The 17,563-nt window shown below is 36.1% G+C and overlaps 1 protein-coding gene across 1 annotated transcript in view; it reads right to left on the reverse strand.

Annotated features, from left to right (window-relative positions):
* The window catches only part of LOC108716692 (androglobin), a 122,205-nt gene that overhangs the window by 91,260 nt on the left and 13,382 nt on the right, over positions 1-17,563 (reverse strand). The window contains exons 2-6 of the mRNA XM_018263054.2: positions 11,558-11,720; positions 9,006-9,101; positions 6,297-6,368; positions 4,762-4,965; positions 730-869 (exon numbers count right to left, since the gene is read on the reverse strand). Coding sequence (XP_018118543.1) covers positions 730-869; positions 4,762-4,965; positions 6,297-6,368; positions 9,006-9,101; positions 11,558-11,720 — 675 coding nt within the window. The remainder of the gene's footprint in view (positions 1-729; positions 870-4,761; positions 4,966-6,296; positions 6,369-9,005; positions 9,102-11,557; positions 11,721-17,563) is intronic.

Below are 17,563 nucleotides of genomic sequence, written 5' to 3' on the forward strand. Positions count from 1 at the left end.
GACAGAGTATGGCACACACAGGGAGCATAGGGCAGGCAGAGCATGGCACACACAGGTAGCATAGGGCAGGCAGAGTATGGCACACACAGGGAGCATAGGCCAGGCAGAGTAGGGTACACACAGGGAGTATAGGGCAGACAGAGTATGGCACACACAGGGAGCATAGGGAAGGCAGACTATGACACACAGGGAGCATAGGGAAGGCAGAGTATGACACACACAGGGAGTATAGGGCAGGCAGAATATGGCACACACAGGGAGCATAGGGCAGGCAGAGTATGGCACACAAAGGTTGTGTAGGGCTGGCAGAGTATGGCACACACAGGCTGCGTAGGGCAGGCAGAGTATGGCACATACAGGCAGGGTAGGGCAAGTAAAGTATGGCACGCATACGGAGCATAGGGCAGGCAGAGTATGGCACACACAGGGAGCATAGAGCAGGCAGATTATGGCACACATAGGGAGCATAGGACAGGCAGGGTATGGCACACACAGGCAGCGTAGGGCACACACAGGCAGTTTACAGCATGCAGGCAGAGGCAGAGTAGAGCAGAAGACACCTATCAGAACCACACAAGTAACCAACCAGGACCACGCTAATATGCACTGTGCAATGCTGAGGTTAGGTATCTTACACCTTTTGTTTGCCTTAGAATTTCAAAACATAAATATTACATAAACTAAGCAAACAACAAATGAAAGAAAGGAAAACAAAGCACTGCAACATACTTAATGCTCGCCAGCTTAATTATAGCTTTGGACAATAGCAGAGGCCACAGCTCAGTCTCACATGTAGTTGCTGGAAGAAGCAACTTGTTGTCTTCACTGAAGGGAAAAGTGTCATCCACAACAATTTTGCGCCAGGATCCCTGACAGAAAAAAAAGCAGAAAGTAATTGAAATCAGCAAAAGAACAGAGAGTGATTCAGCATAAGCTTTAAATCTCTCCTACACAAAATACTCCCTTTGCATTCTTACTGTGGGCCAAGTGAAATATTTGAGTACTTAAGTGAAGAGCAGTCACCAAGATTGCAGCTTAGAACGCATGTAGAAGCGGTTTGAGTGACAGGTACTAAAACTCTGTACTAATTTGGTAACCAATGACTTTGTTCCTTTCAGTTATAAATATCCACTGGCATGTGATTCCTAAACATACCACTTATTCTACATAGTTACACTGGAGATAGTATAGAACATCTGCAAAAAATATATTATTAAATGGTGTATTCCCCAAATTAAACTACAATATAAACAAATAGCTGAAAGAAAAGAATTATGAAGTTCTGCTCATAAAATGAAATACATTTTTTTCATGTAGTTTATTTTTACGTTATGTTACCCATCTTCCTAAGGCAAACACCAGTAATTTGAAACATTAGTAAATGCATTGCAAATGTGTTTAAAGGTTTCACTTCCATCTCACCTCTAGGCTTTTTTACAGTGTATATCTGTGCCATCACTTCAATGACCCACATATATAGGATAGCATTTTATTTTTTTCCTTTTGATTCCCTCACATTAATTCCCTCATGCAAAGCACTGCCAACTATTACCTCAGCCATTATTTCAAAACAGACGTACAGCACTACAATACATACAGGTAAGGCTAAAATGACCATAAATAGATTGTCTGTGTCAGTGATGTACTCATATGCTTGTTTGTATGCAATATTGCATCCGACCGTCCCATATTCTTGACTTGACAGGTAAGTTCCTGACATGGAATTCATGATTCTGTGGATTTATGAAGACTAAAGCTGGTCACAGACTTGAAGATTTTATTCCTAGAACTATGAATGATCGGATATTGATTGTTTGTTTCAATGTAGCGACCTACAACTAACTATTCAAATTTAAATAATTAAATAACAAATCAGACCACATTCTTAGGTTTTTCTTTTACTGTTCTATTATAGACTCTTTTTCTACAGTTCCAAATGGGCTCCTCTGTACATATTTTTACATCATTTAAGAGGCAGACCAGCACAACCAGCCTTACTTTTAAGAACTCTATGGCTCTCACAGGTTAAGTACTTAAAACATTGACTACTACAGAGCGGGACAAGTGTTCATGACAATTGAAACCAAGTCCAAAAAGTAGTGTTTTTGCATAATTCCATGGCTCCAATACATTTGTAACTCTTGTAGGGTTATTAGTGTATATGTGTATATCTGCAGTAGATGGGTTATCATTGGTTATAATGAGAAGCATATGCATAGTGCTGGCAGGCAATTTGGGTAGAATATGGCACAGTGTTTTACCTTGAACTACAGCTTAACTATACAAACTCTTTCCAGCTGTAATATTTTTTGTGTGAATTTGGTGCTATTTCCTGCATAAGTGTAAAGACAGTCTGCTTCTAAGGCAAGTATAAATAATCTTATAAATGTTTAAGCATGCTTAGGTGTAAATAGATTAGAGAATAAGAAAGATATCTTTTCTTAGTGATACTAGCGCATAGGAAAATTAATAAATATTGTGTCCATGCTCAGTGAGAGTAACCTATGCCTATTTGTTTTATTTTTAGAATAAACAAGGAAATGTAAACGAATTTACCAATAGGGTGTGTTTTCCTTTATTTAAAATACAGGTATGGGATCCTCTATTCAGAAAGTCCCAAATTACAAGAAGATCATCTTCCATAGATCCATTTTAAGCAAATAATTATTATTGATGATTTCCTTTTTCTCTGTAATAATAAAACAGTACCTTGTACTTGATGGTAACTAAGCTACAGGATGGCCTAACAGTCCTATTGGGATTATTTTAAGATTAAATATGATTTAGAACAGTGCTGTCCAACTTCTATGGTACCGAGGTCCGGAATTTTTCTAATCTACATGGTGGAGGGCCGATAATGGAAGCCATTGTTAGCCACTCCCTGTTTTTAGACCACACCCATTTTAAACCACACCCATGTTACCGCAAGACCATGTCCACATTAATAGCACAACAAAAAACCAAATGGTTGGTGCTCACTGCAGGGATCAGGGCCGGAACTAGGAGTAGGCAGAGCAGGCGGCTGTCTAGGGCGCCATCATTGAGGGGCGCACTTTTAAGGGGATTTTTTTTTGTTTTTTAATTTTTTAATTTTTTTTAAGTGTTTATTTAATAATTTGTTTCAGTAATCATGGTCATCCAGTTGGGTGGAATCCATTACGAAACGTGGGGTATATAATGGGGTAAAATGCAAGCTTAGTGACGATTTTCAGAAATTTCATAAAAAGCATTATGTTTGGCATAGCTTTGCAGTTTGGTAGTTTGTAGACATATTTACCCATTTTAGATTAGTCAGAATGTGTACTTTTGGATAATATATGGTTTTATGGGGTCTCCATACTGTTAGGGGGTCCAATGGCACATAATCTATATACAATGTGCTTATATTGCAGTAGCCAGAGTGGCAAGTACACGCGTCAATCACGTCACTGATGTGTTGGATGACAGAGAGAGGCAGAGAGCTGGGGGGGCTGCTTGGTGTGACTCTCGCTGCTCTCAGCCTTGCACAGTTGCACTGAACTGAAGACATTCTTTCTATTACTGTAAAGTGTGAAGCTTCCTGCTGGCACAGCCAGGTACAGATTTGGGGCCCATATGTTTGCTGTTGCTGCTGGGCGCTGGCACAGGTACATAAATACTTGGGGGCAATATGATGTGATAAGATTTATTTTTGGCTGCTGCTTACACAGGTAAAGATTGGGGGCAATATGATGGCTGCAGGAGGGCTGTATGATGAATGGCTGCTGAGCTTGCTGGTACAGGTACAGGGGGCAGTAATATAAATGAAAACATGTTGTACACTTTCTTGCTCTCTTTATTTAAAAACCATCATGGTAAGGAGGGAAATGGTAATGCAGGACAGGGGGCGCTGAGTGAAGCTCTTGCCTAGGGTGCCAAACTACCTTGTGCCTGCCCTGGCAAGGATGTCACTCATATGTGGAAAAAGCTAAGTCATATAAGACATACCCATAAATCCATATGCCTCCTCCTCCCCTGTGTATAATACAGTACCCCAGCATATGATTAAACACCTTAGGGCCACTAACAATAATTTTCAATTGCTAACAAACCCCCAGAACAAATACCAAAGTATGACACACACAGGGAGCATATGGAAGGCAGAACAGAGCAGGAGACAGGAATCAGGACCAGTCTAATATGTACTACATACAGTGACACAGTGCTGGTGCCCCATTAGCATTTTGTATAAAGTGTGAACAGGAGAACAATGTGGGCAGTTTCAGTCTGGGTCTCAGGTGTGAACAGTACAGGGTTTTAGGGGTGTGAACAATAGAGGTGTCACAAGTCTGAACAATACAGGGGGGTCACAGGTGTGAACAATACAGGGGATTACAGTGTGAATTTGAAGTTTAAACAATGCAGAGGCTAGTTAATCTTTGTAGTGATACCTTTTAAATCTTGCATATGGTAAACAGACACAGCAGGCATATTTTGATGTGGAGGGCCATATAGAGGGGGGTCAGTTGGACAGCCCTGATTTAGAAGACTTGGAGATCTAAATTACAGAAATATCCCTTATCCAGAAAACCCAAGGTCCCAGAAATTCTGCATAATAGATTCCATACCTGTATAGTATAATTACATACTATACCTATAAAATTACATATTTCACAAATACCTTTTATATATTTATGCAGTTCTTTATAAATACATCAGTATTTATTTATAGTTCGTTGGATAAATGTAAATAACTATAAAACATAAATTCAGACGAATAAGATTTAATTTTCTTGTACTTACCATCCAGAAAAGCTTCACAATATATTTTCCATAACTGTTATACAGAGGCATATGCCCTTTAGCAGCTTTGCAAAGGGCATAAATGTGTTCCCATGGTTTCCACACCAAAGAAGTTGGATCTTGTGTTGAGGCTTTATTGTTTATGAGGTTTGTATTATATATTTTCCAGACAGCATTAACCTCACTAATTATCCACCTCATGAGCTAAAGCAAAATAAAATATCAATTACTATCTTATATAATTATTAAACATTATTATTATTATAATAAACCTTCAATCTATTAAGTCTATTAAGTGTAAACAATTATGGGGCCTATCTATTAGTTGAATGTCTTCCCCCATGGCTACAGAGCAGCTTGTTTATATAAATGATAGTAGTGTTATACTATGCTATAGTGGTGTTTCTGAAGCAATTATACTAGTTGTACCAGTGCAGTGCACCAGTACATTATGTGGGTTATTTATCAAAGTTTGAATTTTAGAGTTTTGTATACTTCAAATTAACTCGAATGGTTTCTAATTTAAAAAAAAAGCTGAATGCAAAAAATATGAAGCAGTGAGTTTGGGGTTAACAAATTTGTATTGATCAAGTTTTCGGCTATGAAAATCTTCAAATGGTTCAAGGAACCTCTGCCATTGACTCCTTCATGACCTTGACAGGTTTTAGATGGTGTATTTTTGATTCAAGCTATTTCCAGGCTTGGGGTATGATAAATCTTGAAAAATTAGAGTTTTTTTTAAACGTGAAAATGTGAATTTTGACCAAAAAAAACAACTCAAATTTTCATGGAAAACACAACTCGATCCTTAATAAATAACTCCCTAAATTGTCATTACTTTAATAGACATAATTTATTGGTTTTACTGTTCCTTTAAGGCATTCTGGAATATTTAATGTGTAACAAAATAGGGGAAAACCCCTTAAAATAACGGCAAAGTAGTAAAAATCACATTCATTGGACTTCTCCAATTATATTAATATCACTTGATGGTTTATAAACAGTTTAATTTTGGCATAAAACCATCATAATGTTTTGAAACAGAATGTAAATGAAATCCTGTTTCAACAGTTTACAAATGTGGCCATATTTCCATATTTTGAAATATGCTGATACATTTCATTGATACATTTTCTGTCTGCATTCGTCGTCAATGGATCTTTCTACATTCCAGCACAGGGCAATGCAGTAAGAAATGCAGGCCTGTATTTCCTACTAGATAATGTAAATTGGGGAGCAGGCAAGCAGAGAATTTAGATGGACTGTATCAAGTTGTGTTTCACCAGCCTACAATGTGAACATAAATGCCAGGTCTGGATTACAGAACAAATTTTGATGTCTTTCAAAATTCTTTATAAATGGGTTGCATTGATTGAAATAATCAAAGCAGAAATCCATTTCAAGGAATTAGGATGTTTTGGTGTATAAAAATGAAGTACGACTTTTATAAAGTAATTTAAATAGAACAGTTCTTCCAAATTTTTTTTTTCTATTATGTTTCTGTAGTAGAGAATAAATCTAAATATTTTACCTACCTCACTTCCAGTTAAATGTTTATTTGCTGAAAACAAGTCAAATGAAGTTTCATCTTTCACAACTACAGGAGGCTAAAAAAAGAAAATCAGAGTTGTGAATTGTGAATTGATGCTCAAGGTCACATAGAGCTTATACAGGAAATGAACCAAAGCATAACTGTCTGAGTTATCCCACTTATTTATTAAAAGTATAAGCAACTGAATCATAACTCATAATATACGTCAAGCTCCTTTCTAATCAAAAGAAAAAAATTATTTAGATGAGTCTTTTTTTTTGTTTAATAAACTAAACCATTCTTTCCATCTCCTCCACTATTCAATGGTTTTGGTTTTTGGAATGGTTTTTGTATCAGAACTCTGCAAAAAGCTACTACAAGGTGAGCACACATAATTGCAAGTTTACAAAAAATCATTAAGAAAGATTATCAGAGTAATGAAAATGAAAATTTATGAAAGTAAGTAGTTTTAAAGATATGAAAGCCACAAATGGCCTTTAAACATTATATAACTATCTTTGATTTTAATTAGTGTATGCAAATAAAATATTGTTTACAATTAAAATAACAGATTGTAAATTTTTGCTTGATGAGCTTTAATTTTGTATCAACAAGAGTTTGTATATCACTGGTATGAGATCTTCATAATTTGAAGAATAACCACAAGGTTACTTTGCTTAGAAAAGAGTAAAAGCTTGAAACCAATGCTTATAAGGAGGCAAACAAGTTTTCTTGTGACCCTTTTTATTAGGTGAAAGGCATTTACCATTTTAGTAATAAAGGAATTGTGTTTATAAAATTTCTTTCCAAAAACATGTAACTAAGGCACAATATCAGGTGTCTATCAATGACCTTCAACCCAACACGACACACACCCATAGGCCTGCAACCCTCTACAACTGTATTGCTGCCATTGAGCGGGTGGCAAGTCTGAAGTGGCTGGGATATGGGAATTACCATACATCAGACCCCACAATCTGGGCACCCTGGCCAGGTCTGCTCTATTGTAGTTAACTGGTGTCTATAGTGTACATATGTATGTCTTTATCTGTAGCAAAAACATCCTCTGAGTCAGCTTACCGAGGAGCCAGAAGATGGACTCGTGGAGGTTCGCAGAAAGAATCTGCGCCGAGGGGTAATTATGGAGTATGGGGCACCTCCCCAGGGGCGGGGTAGTTAGCCTGGGTGGAGGAGGGAGGGAGAGCTACCTCATCAAAACATACCCCAAAACTCATAGCTGAGCTGTAAAACGTGGAGGCCTATTTATCAACACACATTTTAGTGGGTTTTGAAACCACGACTATACTCACTTTCTCTAAAACTGTGAATGTCATGAAATTTATTAAATGATCCTAAAACAAAAAGCATGAATAAGAAAAGTCACCGAAAAGTCATGAAAACTGCAACTTCAACTTGTCACACAATGACTTTGACTTTTTCTTATTGTTGCATAAAAACCAGCGTCAAAGAATCAAAGAAAGGTCTTCCAATTGTAAACGAGACATCTACCGTTGACTTCTACATGATTTCGACAGGTTGTAGCTGAAGTATTTTCAGATCTGGAATTGTTACAATAAATCCCGGAAAATAAGTTATTTGAATTTTTGGCGTCAAGAAGCCTGACCCGAAAAAGTCACAGTTTAATAAATTGACCCTATAGGGTTACACTTTTTCTGTACATTTCAGAATATTTTTATTTATACTGTAGTGTAAATACCAAAGGTGTAATTAATTTTTCAGGAATGCCACATAATTAAAATTGATGTACTGTAAAGAAATCTCTTTCAAAAGTACCAAAGTGAAAATGAGTGGTTCCACCCACACTTGCTGGTTTCTTCACAGCTACATTATTAAATGCTATGCTTGCAATCTGATGGAAATCAGTACTGTAATTTCTTTCTGGGCAACGATGCAGAAAATAATAAAAACATGTTATATATTTTAAAGGAATGCCATCAATTGGGAAAAACAGATTGTGTTCTTTCATTTTTAATAACCACTACATGACCATTGTACAGTCTAGTAATTTTGTATATTTGTTCTTGAAACAGGTTTAAATTGTTATCATCTAATAGTCAGTGGAACATTTACATTAGACGTCTAAGCTTTCAGTTAGCTTTAAAGGAGAGGGTTACGAAAACCGTCATTCTATTACACAGGGTAGAGGTTCCAGTGTTCTAAACGTTGTTTTCGTTCTTTTTTAAGAAATCACTTTTTTGCACTAGTTCCTGAATGAGTGTGGTACTTTTTTTTATCTTATTATAAATATGTTACTTCTACTTTAGTAGAAGTATACATAGTTCATTATAATCTACAAATTTTAGTTCATGACAAGTAAAGCATAACCAGAGCATAAGTATAAGTGTCAACTTATACGACATAAAAAAAAACACTCGAATACCTCAAACCCACTGAAAAAAACCTGAACATGAAGGCTACAAACATCTTCAAATGATTGAAGGGGCCTCAGCCAATGACTTCTACATGACCTCGACAGGTATTAGCTGGAGTATTTTTAGATTCAAGCTCTTTCCAGGTTCGGGGTATAATAAATATTGAAAAATTCGCTTTTTTCTTCGAATTTTGACAGAAAAATACGCTTGAAAATTCAAATTTTTCAGGTAAAAATAAACTTGACCATTAATAAATAACCCCCACCATAACATTATCCAAAATAATATATGGATTCAATATTTTTGGCTAAGCAACTAACCATGCTTGCTATGAATTCATGTGGACGCTTCCATGAATGTATCTTCAGATTGGCTGGTAGTTCAATTTTCCCTTCTGGATCATCAAAAAAGTGCTGCTAAAAGGAACAAAAAACAGAACTGGAGGTAAAATCAATTGCATGTTTTTAGTCTGATGGTGGAACAGAAAATTAACTATTATTATTAGAAAGGAGGGCTGAGAGAAAGAATATCAATTAACATATAAAGCATTGCTTATCTTGACAGCGCTATATAAATAAATGATGATGATGATGATGATGAACATATATTGTGACCTGGTTGAATAATAATGAATAGAGGAGCAACAAGAAATGTGAAATCGAAATTCCAAGAGTAGACACTCTGGAACTGGAAGATACCAGGTGAACCTTTGTGTTGATAGAGAATAAACTTAAAGGGTTTGTTCACCTTTAAATTAACTTTTAGTATGGTGTAGAAAGTGGTGTAGAGAGACAATTAGCAATTTGTTTTCAACCATGCACCATGCACTGCTTTAAATAAAATACAGGAATCTGAATAGGAGAGGCCTGAATAGAAAGATGAGGAATAAAAAGTAGCTCTAACAATACATTTGGAGCCTTACAGAGCATTTGTTTTTTTTTAGATAGGGTCAGTAACCCCTAAGGTGGAAAAAGTCAGAAAAAGAAGGCAAATAATTCAAAAACTATAAAAAATAAATAATGAAGACCAATTGAAAAGTTGCTTAGAATTGGCCATCTATAAAATGCAAAAAGTTATCTTAAAGGTGAACCACCCCTTTAAGCAAGAATATGATAAATACAAACTAAAGAGGGACTGACAAACGTGGGTGTTGCTGTGGTGGAGGTGCAGGGTTTAGTTGTTTCAATAAGTGGTTAACCCCTGGGTCATCTGCACAGCACCAAGAACTAAGAAGCAGCATATATAAATATCTTCTAGATTATAAATTTCATTTTGAATAAATGTAATGAATCTCCAGCACCTTAGAGATGTTACTTTAAAAACGTATTGCTAGCTATAACTAAGTAAGCATTCTACTATGCCTCATTGAAATTTGACCCCGTTTACTATAATGTAATAATATTGCTCTCATTCATACACTTAGGGGCAGATTTATCAAAGGTCGAAGTGAAAATTTTTATTTAAAAAATTCAAATTTCAAGCCAATGTTTGTGTACTTCGACTTAGGAATAATCCAAATTCGATTTGAAAATTTAAATTTCATCATGTACTGTCGCATTAAAAATTCGACTTCAACCATTCATCATCTAAAACCTGCCAAATTGTTGTTTTAGCTTATGGGGGACCTCCTAGAACCCAATCGGAGTCAATTGGTGGACTTTGAAAAATCAAAGGTTTTATTCGATCGAATGCGCTATTACTTCGATTCGTATGATTAGAATTCGATCGAAAACGGACATATTTGATCGAAAACTGACCTATTCAGCCAAAAAAACTTCAATTTAATTTCGATTGGTCATTGTGAATTCAAATTTCAAAGTTTTTCAAATTCGAAAATCGACCCTTGATAAATCTGCCCCTTAAAGGAAAACTATACCCCCCAAACAATGTAGGTCTCTATTAAAAGATACTGAGTAAAACAGCTCATGTGTAAAACCCTGCTTCATGTAAATGAACCAGTATCATAATAATATACTTTTTTAGTAGTATGTGCCATTGGGTAATCATAAATAGAAAATTTCCATTTTAAAAAATAAGGGCCGCCCCCTGAGATCGTACGATTCACTGTGCACACATACAAACCACATGTAAGGTCACATGAGCCAATTAACAGACAGAGTTCTGCCTTTTGCTTCCTCACTTCTTCCTGTTACAGTTAGTGTTGTAATATTTCTGGTCAGGTGATCTCTGAGGCAGCACAGATAGAGTCACGAAATGGTGGTTCAAGGCAAGAGATGTAAAAGGGCAATATTTATGTAAATATATATTTCAGTTTGGTAAGATTCTTTAATATGTCATTCAATTTGATATAAACTATCTGTTGCTTAAGTATTCATTTTGGGGGTACAGTTTTCCTTTAAATAGAAATATACCAATGAATCTTGGACAGATTAGTCGAGGGTTGAACTGAGATTCCTATCACTTTCCCAGCAGTTTGAATGTTATTACATTTATTGGCCTTTTTTAACATTCTAAATTCTTGTTACAAATGATATATCACTTTTACCCCAATTCCAATTGCTATATTTCCAATCCATTAAAATATGTAGGCTCAAATCCCATTACTATATTAATTTACAAAGCCAAATAAAATCTGCCCATTTGTTTTAATACGCCACAACCATAGTGAAGGAATGCAACATTTTCATTACTGCAGTTATTGGAACTTAATCAGTGCACTATACAAAGAAAGATGGATAAAGGACAAAAATGTTTTATTACTCGGTCCAACTCCATCTATATTATATAGAATATAAGAAAATTATATATCATATAATATAAAAAATAACATCTGGTATAAGAGTAACATTCATGTTGTATAGAATAAAGCATGCCCTACAGTGTCTTGCATTCAGCCAATATTTTCACTTACAAGGGCTGGAATTTTTCCTGTTTTCTCTTTCTCTTTGGTGCCTTTTCCTGAGTCCCATTTCTCTGAGTTTATATCTGAATCATTCCATTCAGGCCATATTGTGACCTTTCCTTTTTTAACTTCAATCGATGATGTCAAGGAACTGGCAAACAGTGATGCTATGCTAAATAAAGCAAAATGGCATTACTATGACAGAATAGTAACAGAAATAGTCATATTAGTAGTAATTGAAAAGACAGGTACTGTATATATGTAATAGCCCATTGCAAAGAATCAGCAGGTAGCAATTTCTGGTCAGGTGAAAGCAAACTAGACCTATAGCAGCCAGGGTGATACTGTAAAAATCTATTTTTTTTTTCTTTTTTGCACCATTGAGAAATCATGGCAATAAATTTTGATTGTATTTGCAATCAAATTTTTCAACTTAAGTTTTCAAGATTTATTAGTTTAAAAAAACTCAAATGAAATACTCCACCTCCTAATCCTGCCAAGATGACGTGTACATGGGTATACGTTGCCCAAGGGACATTCTGGCTTTGCATAATGAGTGGTGGTGGAAGGGTTATTTTGCCAGCTTTTGGATCTCTTATCACAAACCCTTATCCATAAAGCTCTTATTATGGGATGGCATTTCCCACCGACTTCATTTTAATATTTTTTTATGATTTCCTTTTTCTTTGGAGTAATACATAAGCTTGTACTTGATCCTACCTAATCTACATACATGTGAATTGACTGCAATATAATGCCATTGGTATTTATTTAATGTATACATGATTTTTTAGTAGACTAAAGGTATGGAGATGCAAATTGCAGACAGATGCCATATCCAGAAAACCGCAAGTCCCAAGCATTCCAGATATTAGATCCCATACCTGTACCATATTTGATGACGGGGGGCACATAGGTATTATGCCAGGTTTTGCATGATTTCAGAAGGAGATTTGATACTGTATTTGATTGGTTTGTGTATTTTTGAGAACATACAGTAGTACACAACATATTGTAATGTAATGATATCCTTTGAAGGTGATAGTTTTACATTTTCACTAGGATTAATTTGACCTTACTGATTCATAATCCTCATTGAATTAAATAACACTTTACAATAATCCATCCTAGTTCTAGACCATTGCCTTGATAAATGTACAAGTCCTGTGCAAAAGTTTGGCTTGATAATATTTTACAGTTATAAATAAATGTATCTTGCAAATACCTTGCTTGATCAGCCACCATATTTTGCCTTCATGGCTTGTACATAATACTAGCACATTTGCCAATTTAATTTAATAAGTGTGAAATACCTTCAGATACCATTGATTACAGATGAGTACAAGTAACTTGATCTAAAACTTTAATTGATGCATTTGCCAGGGCAGATTGTTACTATTTGTATCTGGCTTCTATCCAAGGAGAACAAGAACTAAGTTTGCCTCTACAGAAGACTTTGATTAATTCTAAAATAAATGAATTTTGCTTCAATTGCAAGCGTAGCCCCATCTGTTGCAGACGAATTGCAAAGGAACCAACTTCACCACAGTCTGTTAGGCAGGCACTCTCTTTATATCCTTTATTGCCTTCCTTTTTAAAAATGGCATCCCTGTTGAGATTCAGATTAAATTGGCAGGAAAATCAAAATGCTTTGGCGGGTTGAAAAGTGTGAGGTCAGGCAAAATGATGTTTGAATCATTAGCATGTGGACTCCGTACTGTTCTGCGGAGGTTAAACATTATCAGTCAAAAATAGCACTGTTAGATCATTTGTGACAAGTCACTTGCAGTTACACAAATGTTTAAAGCAACCGCATTTAAGCAATCTTAAATATATAGTGCAAAACAAAGAAAAAAAACAAAGAAGCAGTTGCCAATTTGAATTCATTCAAAATTGAAAACATAAGACAGAAAGATATTAGTAAATATTTAAACAGCCACTGGTTAGAAACAATATTGCAATAAGGTTTTTAAGTGGTGATTAAAATGTTTATTAAAGTGTGTACACCTGCCATTAGTTTATTGACTGAATCTCTGGTTTTAAAGGAATGGTTCACCTTTAAGTAAACTTTTAATATGTTATAGAATAGCTCATTCGAAACCACTTTTCATTAGGCCTTCATTTTTTTCTTTTTTTTTTTTAGTTTTTGAATTATTTACCTTCTTCTTCTGACTCTTTGCAGCTTTCAAAGGCAGGGGAAACGCAGTTCTGGGACATTGTCGCCCCATAGAAGAGGCGATTAGTCGCCAGGCGACTAAATCTCCCCGAATCTGCCCGTGTGCTAAGGCTACAAATTTATTGTTATTTCTACTTTTTATTACTCATCTTTCTATTCTGGCCCTCTCCTATTTGTATTCGCTGAAATTGCAAACTGAAGAGCTGCTGAATAAAAAGATGAATATCGCAAAGTGTCTCCGAATATCACTCTCTACATCATACTAAAAGTTAATTTTATGGTGAACAAGCACTTTCAAGGAACAGTAACAGTGTTTTAAAAGAATGACAATATAATGTACTTTTGAGAATATTCTTTGTAACCTCTAATAGTCGCCATTTATCAAAGAATAAAAGCACGAAAAGTCGCCAGAAAAAAACGAGGTTGTATAGAAGTCAATGGGAATGTTCTCCGACAACTTTATTTATTTATTTATTTTATTTAAACATTTGAGATTTGCAGCCTCAATTAAAATTAACCCTTTAAGTGCCAGCAGAATTTCACATTTTGGTTACGCGAAATGCCAGCCGTTTTTAAGCATTTTGTGCTCTCTCACTTTAGGGGCATTTTCTGAGGGGAAACCTATAGTTTACCTAGGAAAACTATACATTGTTTTTTTCGGTAGAAACTGAGCTTTCTAAATCTGCCTGAGTTTTCATGTATTTCCACCTGTGCAAAAAAATTTATAGTGCTAAATAACAAAAAAAAATGAAAAATTACCATTTTTCATTGTATATCAATTTATACCAGAAAAATATTTCATTTTACAGATGAAAATCCAACTGATTTGGAAAGCCTTATGTCTCTCGAACGTGCCAATACCAGATATGTATAGTTTTAGGGAGATTTAGGATTTCTGTACAGCAAAAACTCCCGGCAGTATATTACTGAATTTTGAAAGCACTAAGGCAGAAAACGGCATGCTTTAGATTCCAAGGCAAAAAATCCTGAAACCATAGGTTTACCCCAGAAAACCATACATTTTTGAAAAGTACACATTCTGCCGATTACAAAATGGGTAACTATGTCTCTCTACTCCCAACTACCAAACAGAAAAGCTTGTCTGAACATAGCGGTTTTTCAAAATAAAATTCAAAATTTTGAAAAATCATTTCAAAGGTTTTATTTTGCTGCTCCGCATATCCCAAACTATATTACGTACCAAGAAAAAGCACCTGAAATATGATTGCCAGGGGTCCACTGAACAGTTTGATATCCATTATGCATAGGTTTACCAAAGTATCTGGCATTTAGAGACACAAATATGAAGTTAGCGCATCCAAATTGTTCAGGACTTTACTTCAGCTACTGAGAAATCAACACATTGACTGCATTTTTTGTGGGGTAAAAACACAGAAATATATGTTTACCCCCCAAACCCATATATTTTTGGAAAGAACACATTCTACAGAATCTAAAATGGGTACCCATGCCTTTCTGCTCCAAACTACTGAGTCGCAAGGCTTTCCCAAAATTGTCGGTTTTGGTGAAATATCTGAAAATTGCCTCAAAACTTCAACTTCCCAGCACCATATCACCCATGTATCATTACGTACTAAGAAAAAGCACCCTAAATATGATTGCCAGGGTTCCTCTGAACATTTTGGTGGCCATTGTTCATAAGTTTACCAAAGTATCTGGCATTTAGAGGCCCCAAAATGAAGTTAGCGCATACAAACAGTCCCGTGAGTAACTTCATCTAATGAGAAATCAACACATTGACTGCATTTTTGTGGGGTAAAAACACAGAAATATATGTTTACCCCCCAAAACCCATATATTTTTGGAAAGTACACATTCTACAGAATCTAAAATGGGTACCCATGCCTTTCTGCTCCAAACTACTGAGTCGCAAGGCCTTCCCACAATTGTCGGTTTTGGTGAAATATCTGAAAATTGCCTCAAAGCTTCAACTTCTCAGCACCATATCACCCATGTATCATTACGTACTAAGAAAAAGCACCCTAAATATGATTGCCAGGGTTCCTCTGAACATTTTGGTGGCCATTGTTCATAAGTTTACCAAAGTATCTGGCATTTAGAGGCCCCAAAATGAAGTTAGCGCATACAAACAGTCCCGTGGGTAACTTCAGCTAATGAAAAATCAACACATTGACTGCATTTTTGTGGGGTAAAAACACAGAAATATATGTTTACCCCCCAAAACCCATATATTTTTGGAAAGTTCACATTCTACAGAATCTAAAATGGGTACCCATGCCTTTCTGTTCCAAACTACTGAGTCGCAAGGCTTTCCCACAATTGTCGGTTTTGGTGAAATATCTGAAAATTGCCTCAAAGCTTCAACTTCTCAGCACCATATCACCCATGTATCGTTACGCACCAAGAAAAAACACCCTAAATATGATTGCCAGGGTTCCTCCAAACAGTTTGGTGGCCATTGTTCATAGGTTTACCAAAGTATCTGGCAGTTAGAGGCCTCAAAATGAAGTTAGCGCATACAAATAGTCCTGTGGGTAACTTCATCTAATGAAAAATCAACACATTGACTGCATTTTTGTGGGGTAAAAACACAGAAATATATGTTTACCCCCCAAACCCATATATTTTTGGAAAGTACACATTCTACCGAATCTAAAATGGGTACCCATGCCTTTCTGCTCCAAACTACTGAGTCGCAAGGCTTTCCCACAATTGTCGGTTTTGGTGAAATATCTGAAAATTTCCTCAAAGCTTCAACTTCTCAGCACCATATCACCCATGTATCGTTACGCACCAAAAAAAAACACCCTAAATATGATTGCCAGGGGTCCTCCAAACAGTTTGGTGCCCACTGTGCATAGGTTTACCAAAGTATATGGCAGTTAGAGGCCCCAAAATGAAGTTAGCGCATACAAATAGTCCTGTGGGTAACTTCAGCTAATGAAAAATCAACACATTGACTGCATTTTTGTGGGGTAAAAACACAGAAATATATGTTTACCCCCCAAACCCATATATTTTTGGAAAGTACACATTCTACCGAATCTAAAATGGGTACCCATGCCTTTCTGCTCCAAACTACTGAGTCGCAAGGCTTTCCCACAATTGTCGGTTTTGGTGAAATATCTGAAAATTGCCTCAAAGCTTCAACTTCTCAGCACCATATCACCCATGTATCGTTACGCACCAAAAAAAAAACACCCTAAATATGATTGCCAGGGGTCCTCCAAACAGTTTGGTGCCCACTGTGCATAGGTTTACCAAAGTATATGGCAGTTAGAGGCCCCAAAATGAAGTTAGCGCATACAAATAGTCCTGTGGGTAACTTCAGCTAATGAAAAATCAACACATTGACTGCATTTTTGTGGGGTAAAAACACAGAAATATATGTTTACCCCCCAAACCCATATATTTTTGGAAAGTACACATTCTACCGAATCTAAAATGGGTACCCATGCCTTTCTGCTCCAAACTACTGAGTCGCAAGGCTTTCCCACAATTGTCGGTTTTGGTGAAATATCTGAAAATTGCCTCAAAGCTTCAACTTCTCAGCACCATATCACCCATGTATCGTTACGCACCAAAAAAAAACACCCTAAATATGATTGCCAGGGGTCCTCCAAACAGTTTGGTGCCCACTGTGCATAGGTTTACCAAAGTATATGGCAGTTAGAGGCCCCAAAATGAAGTTAGCGCATACAAATAGTCCTGTGGGTAACTTCAGCTAATGAAAAATCAACACATTGACTGCATTTTTGTGGGGTAAAAACACAGAAATATATGTTTACCCCCCAAACCCATATATTTTTGGAAAGTACACATTCTACCGAATCTAAAATGGGTACCCATGCCTTTCT

This window comes from Xenopus laevis, chromosome 5L (genome assembly GCF_017654675.1).
Source record: "Xenopus laevis strain J_2021 chromosome 5L, Xenopus_laevis_v10.1, whole genome shotgun sequence".
Lineage (NCBI taxonomy): Eukaryota > Metazoa > Chordata > Amphibia > Anura > Pipidae > Xenopus > Xenopus laevis.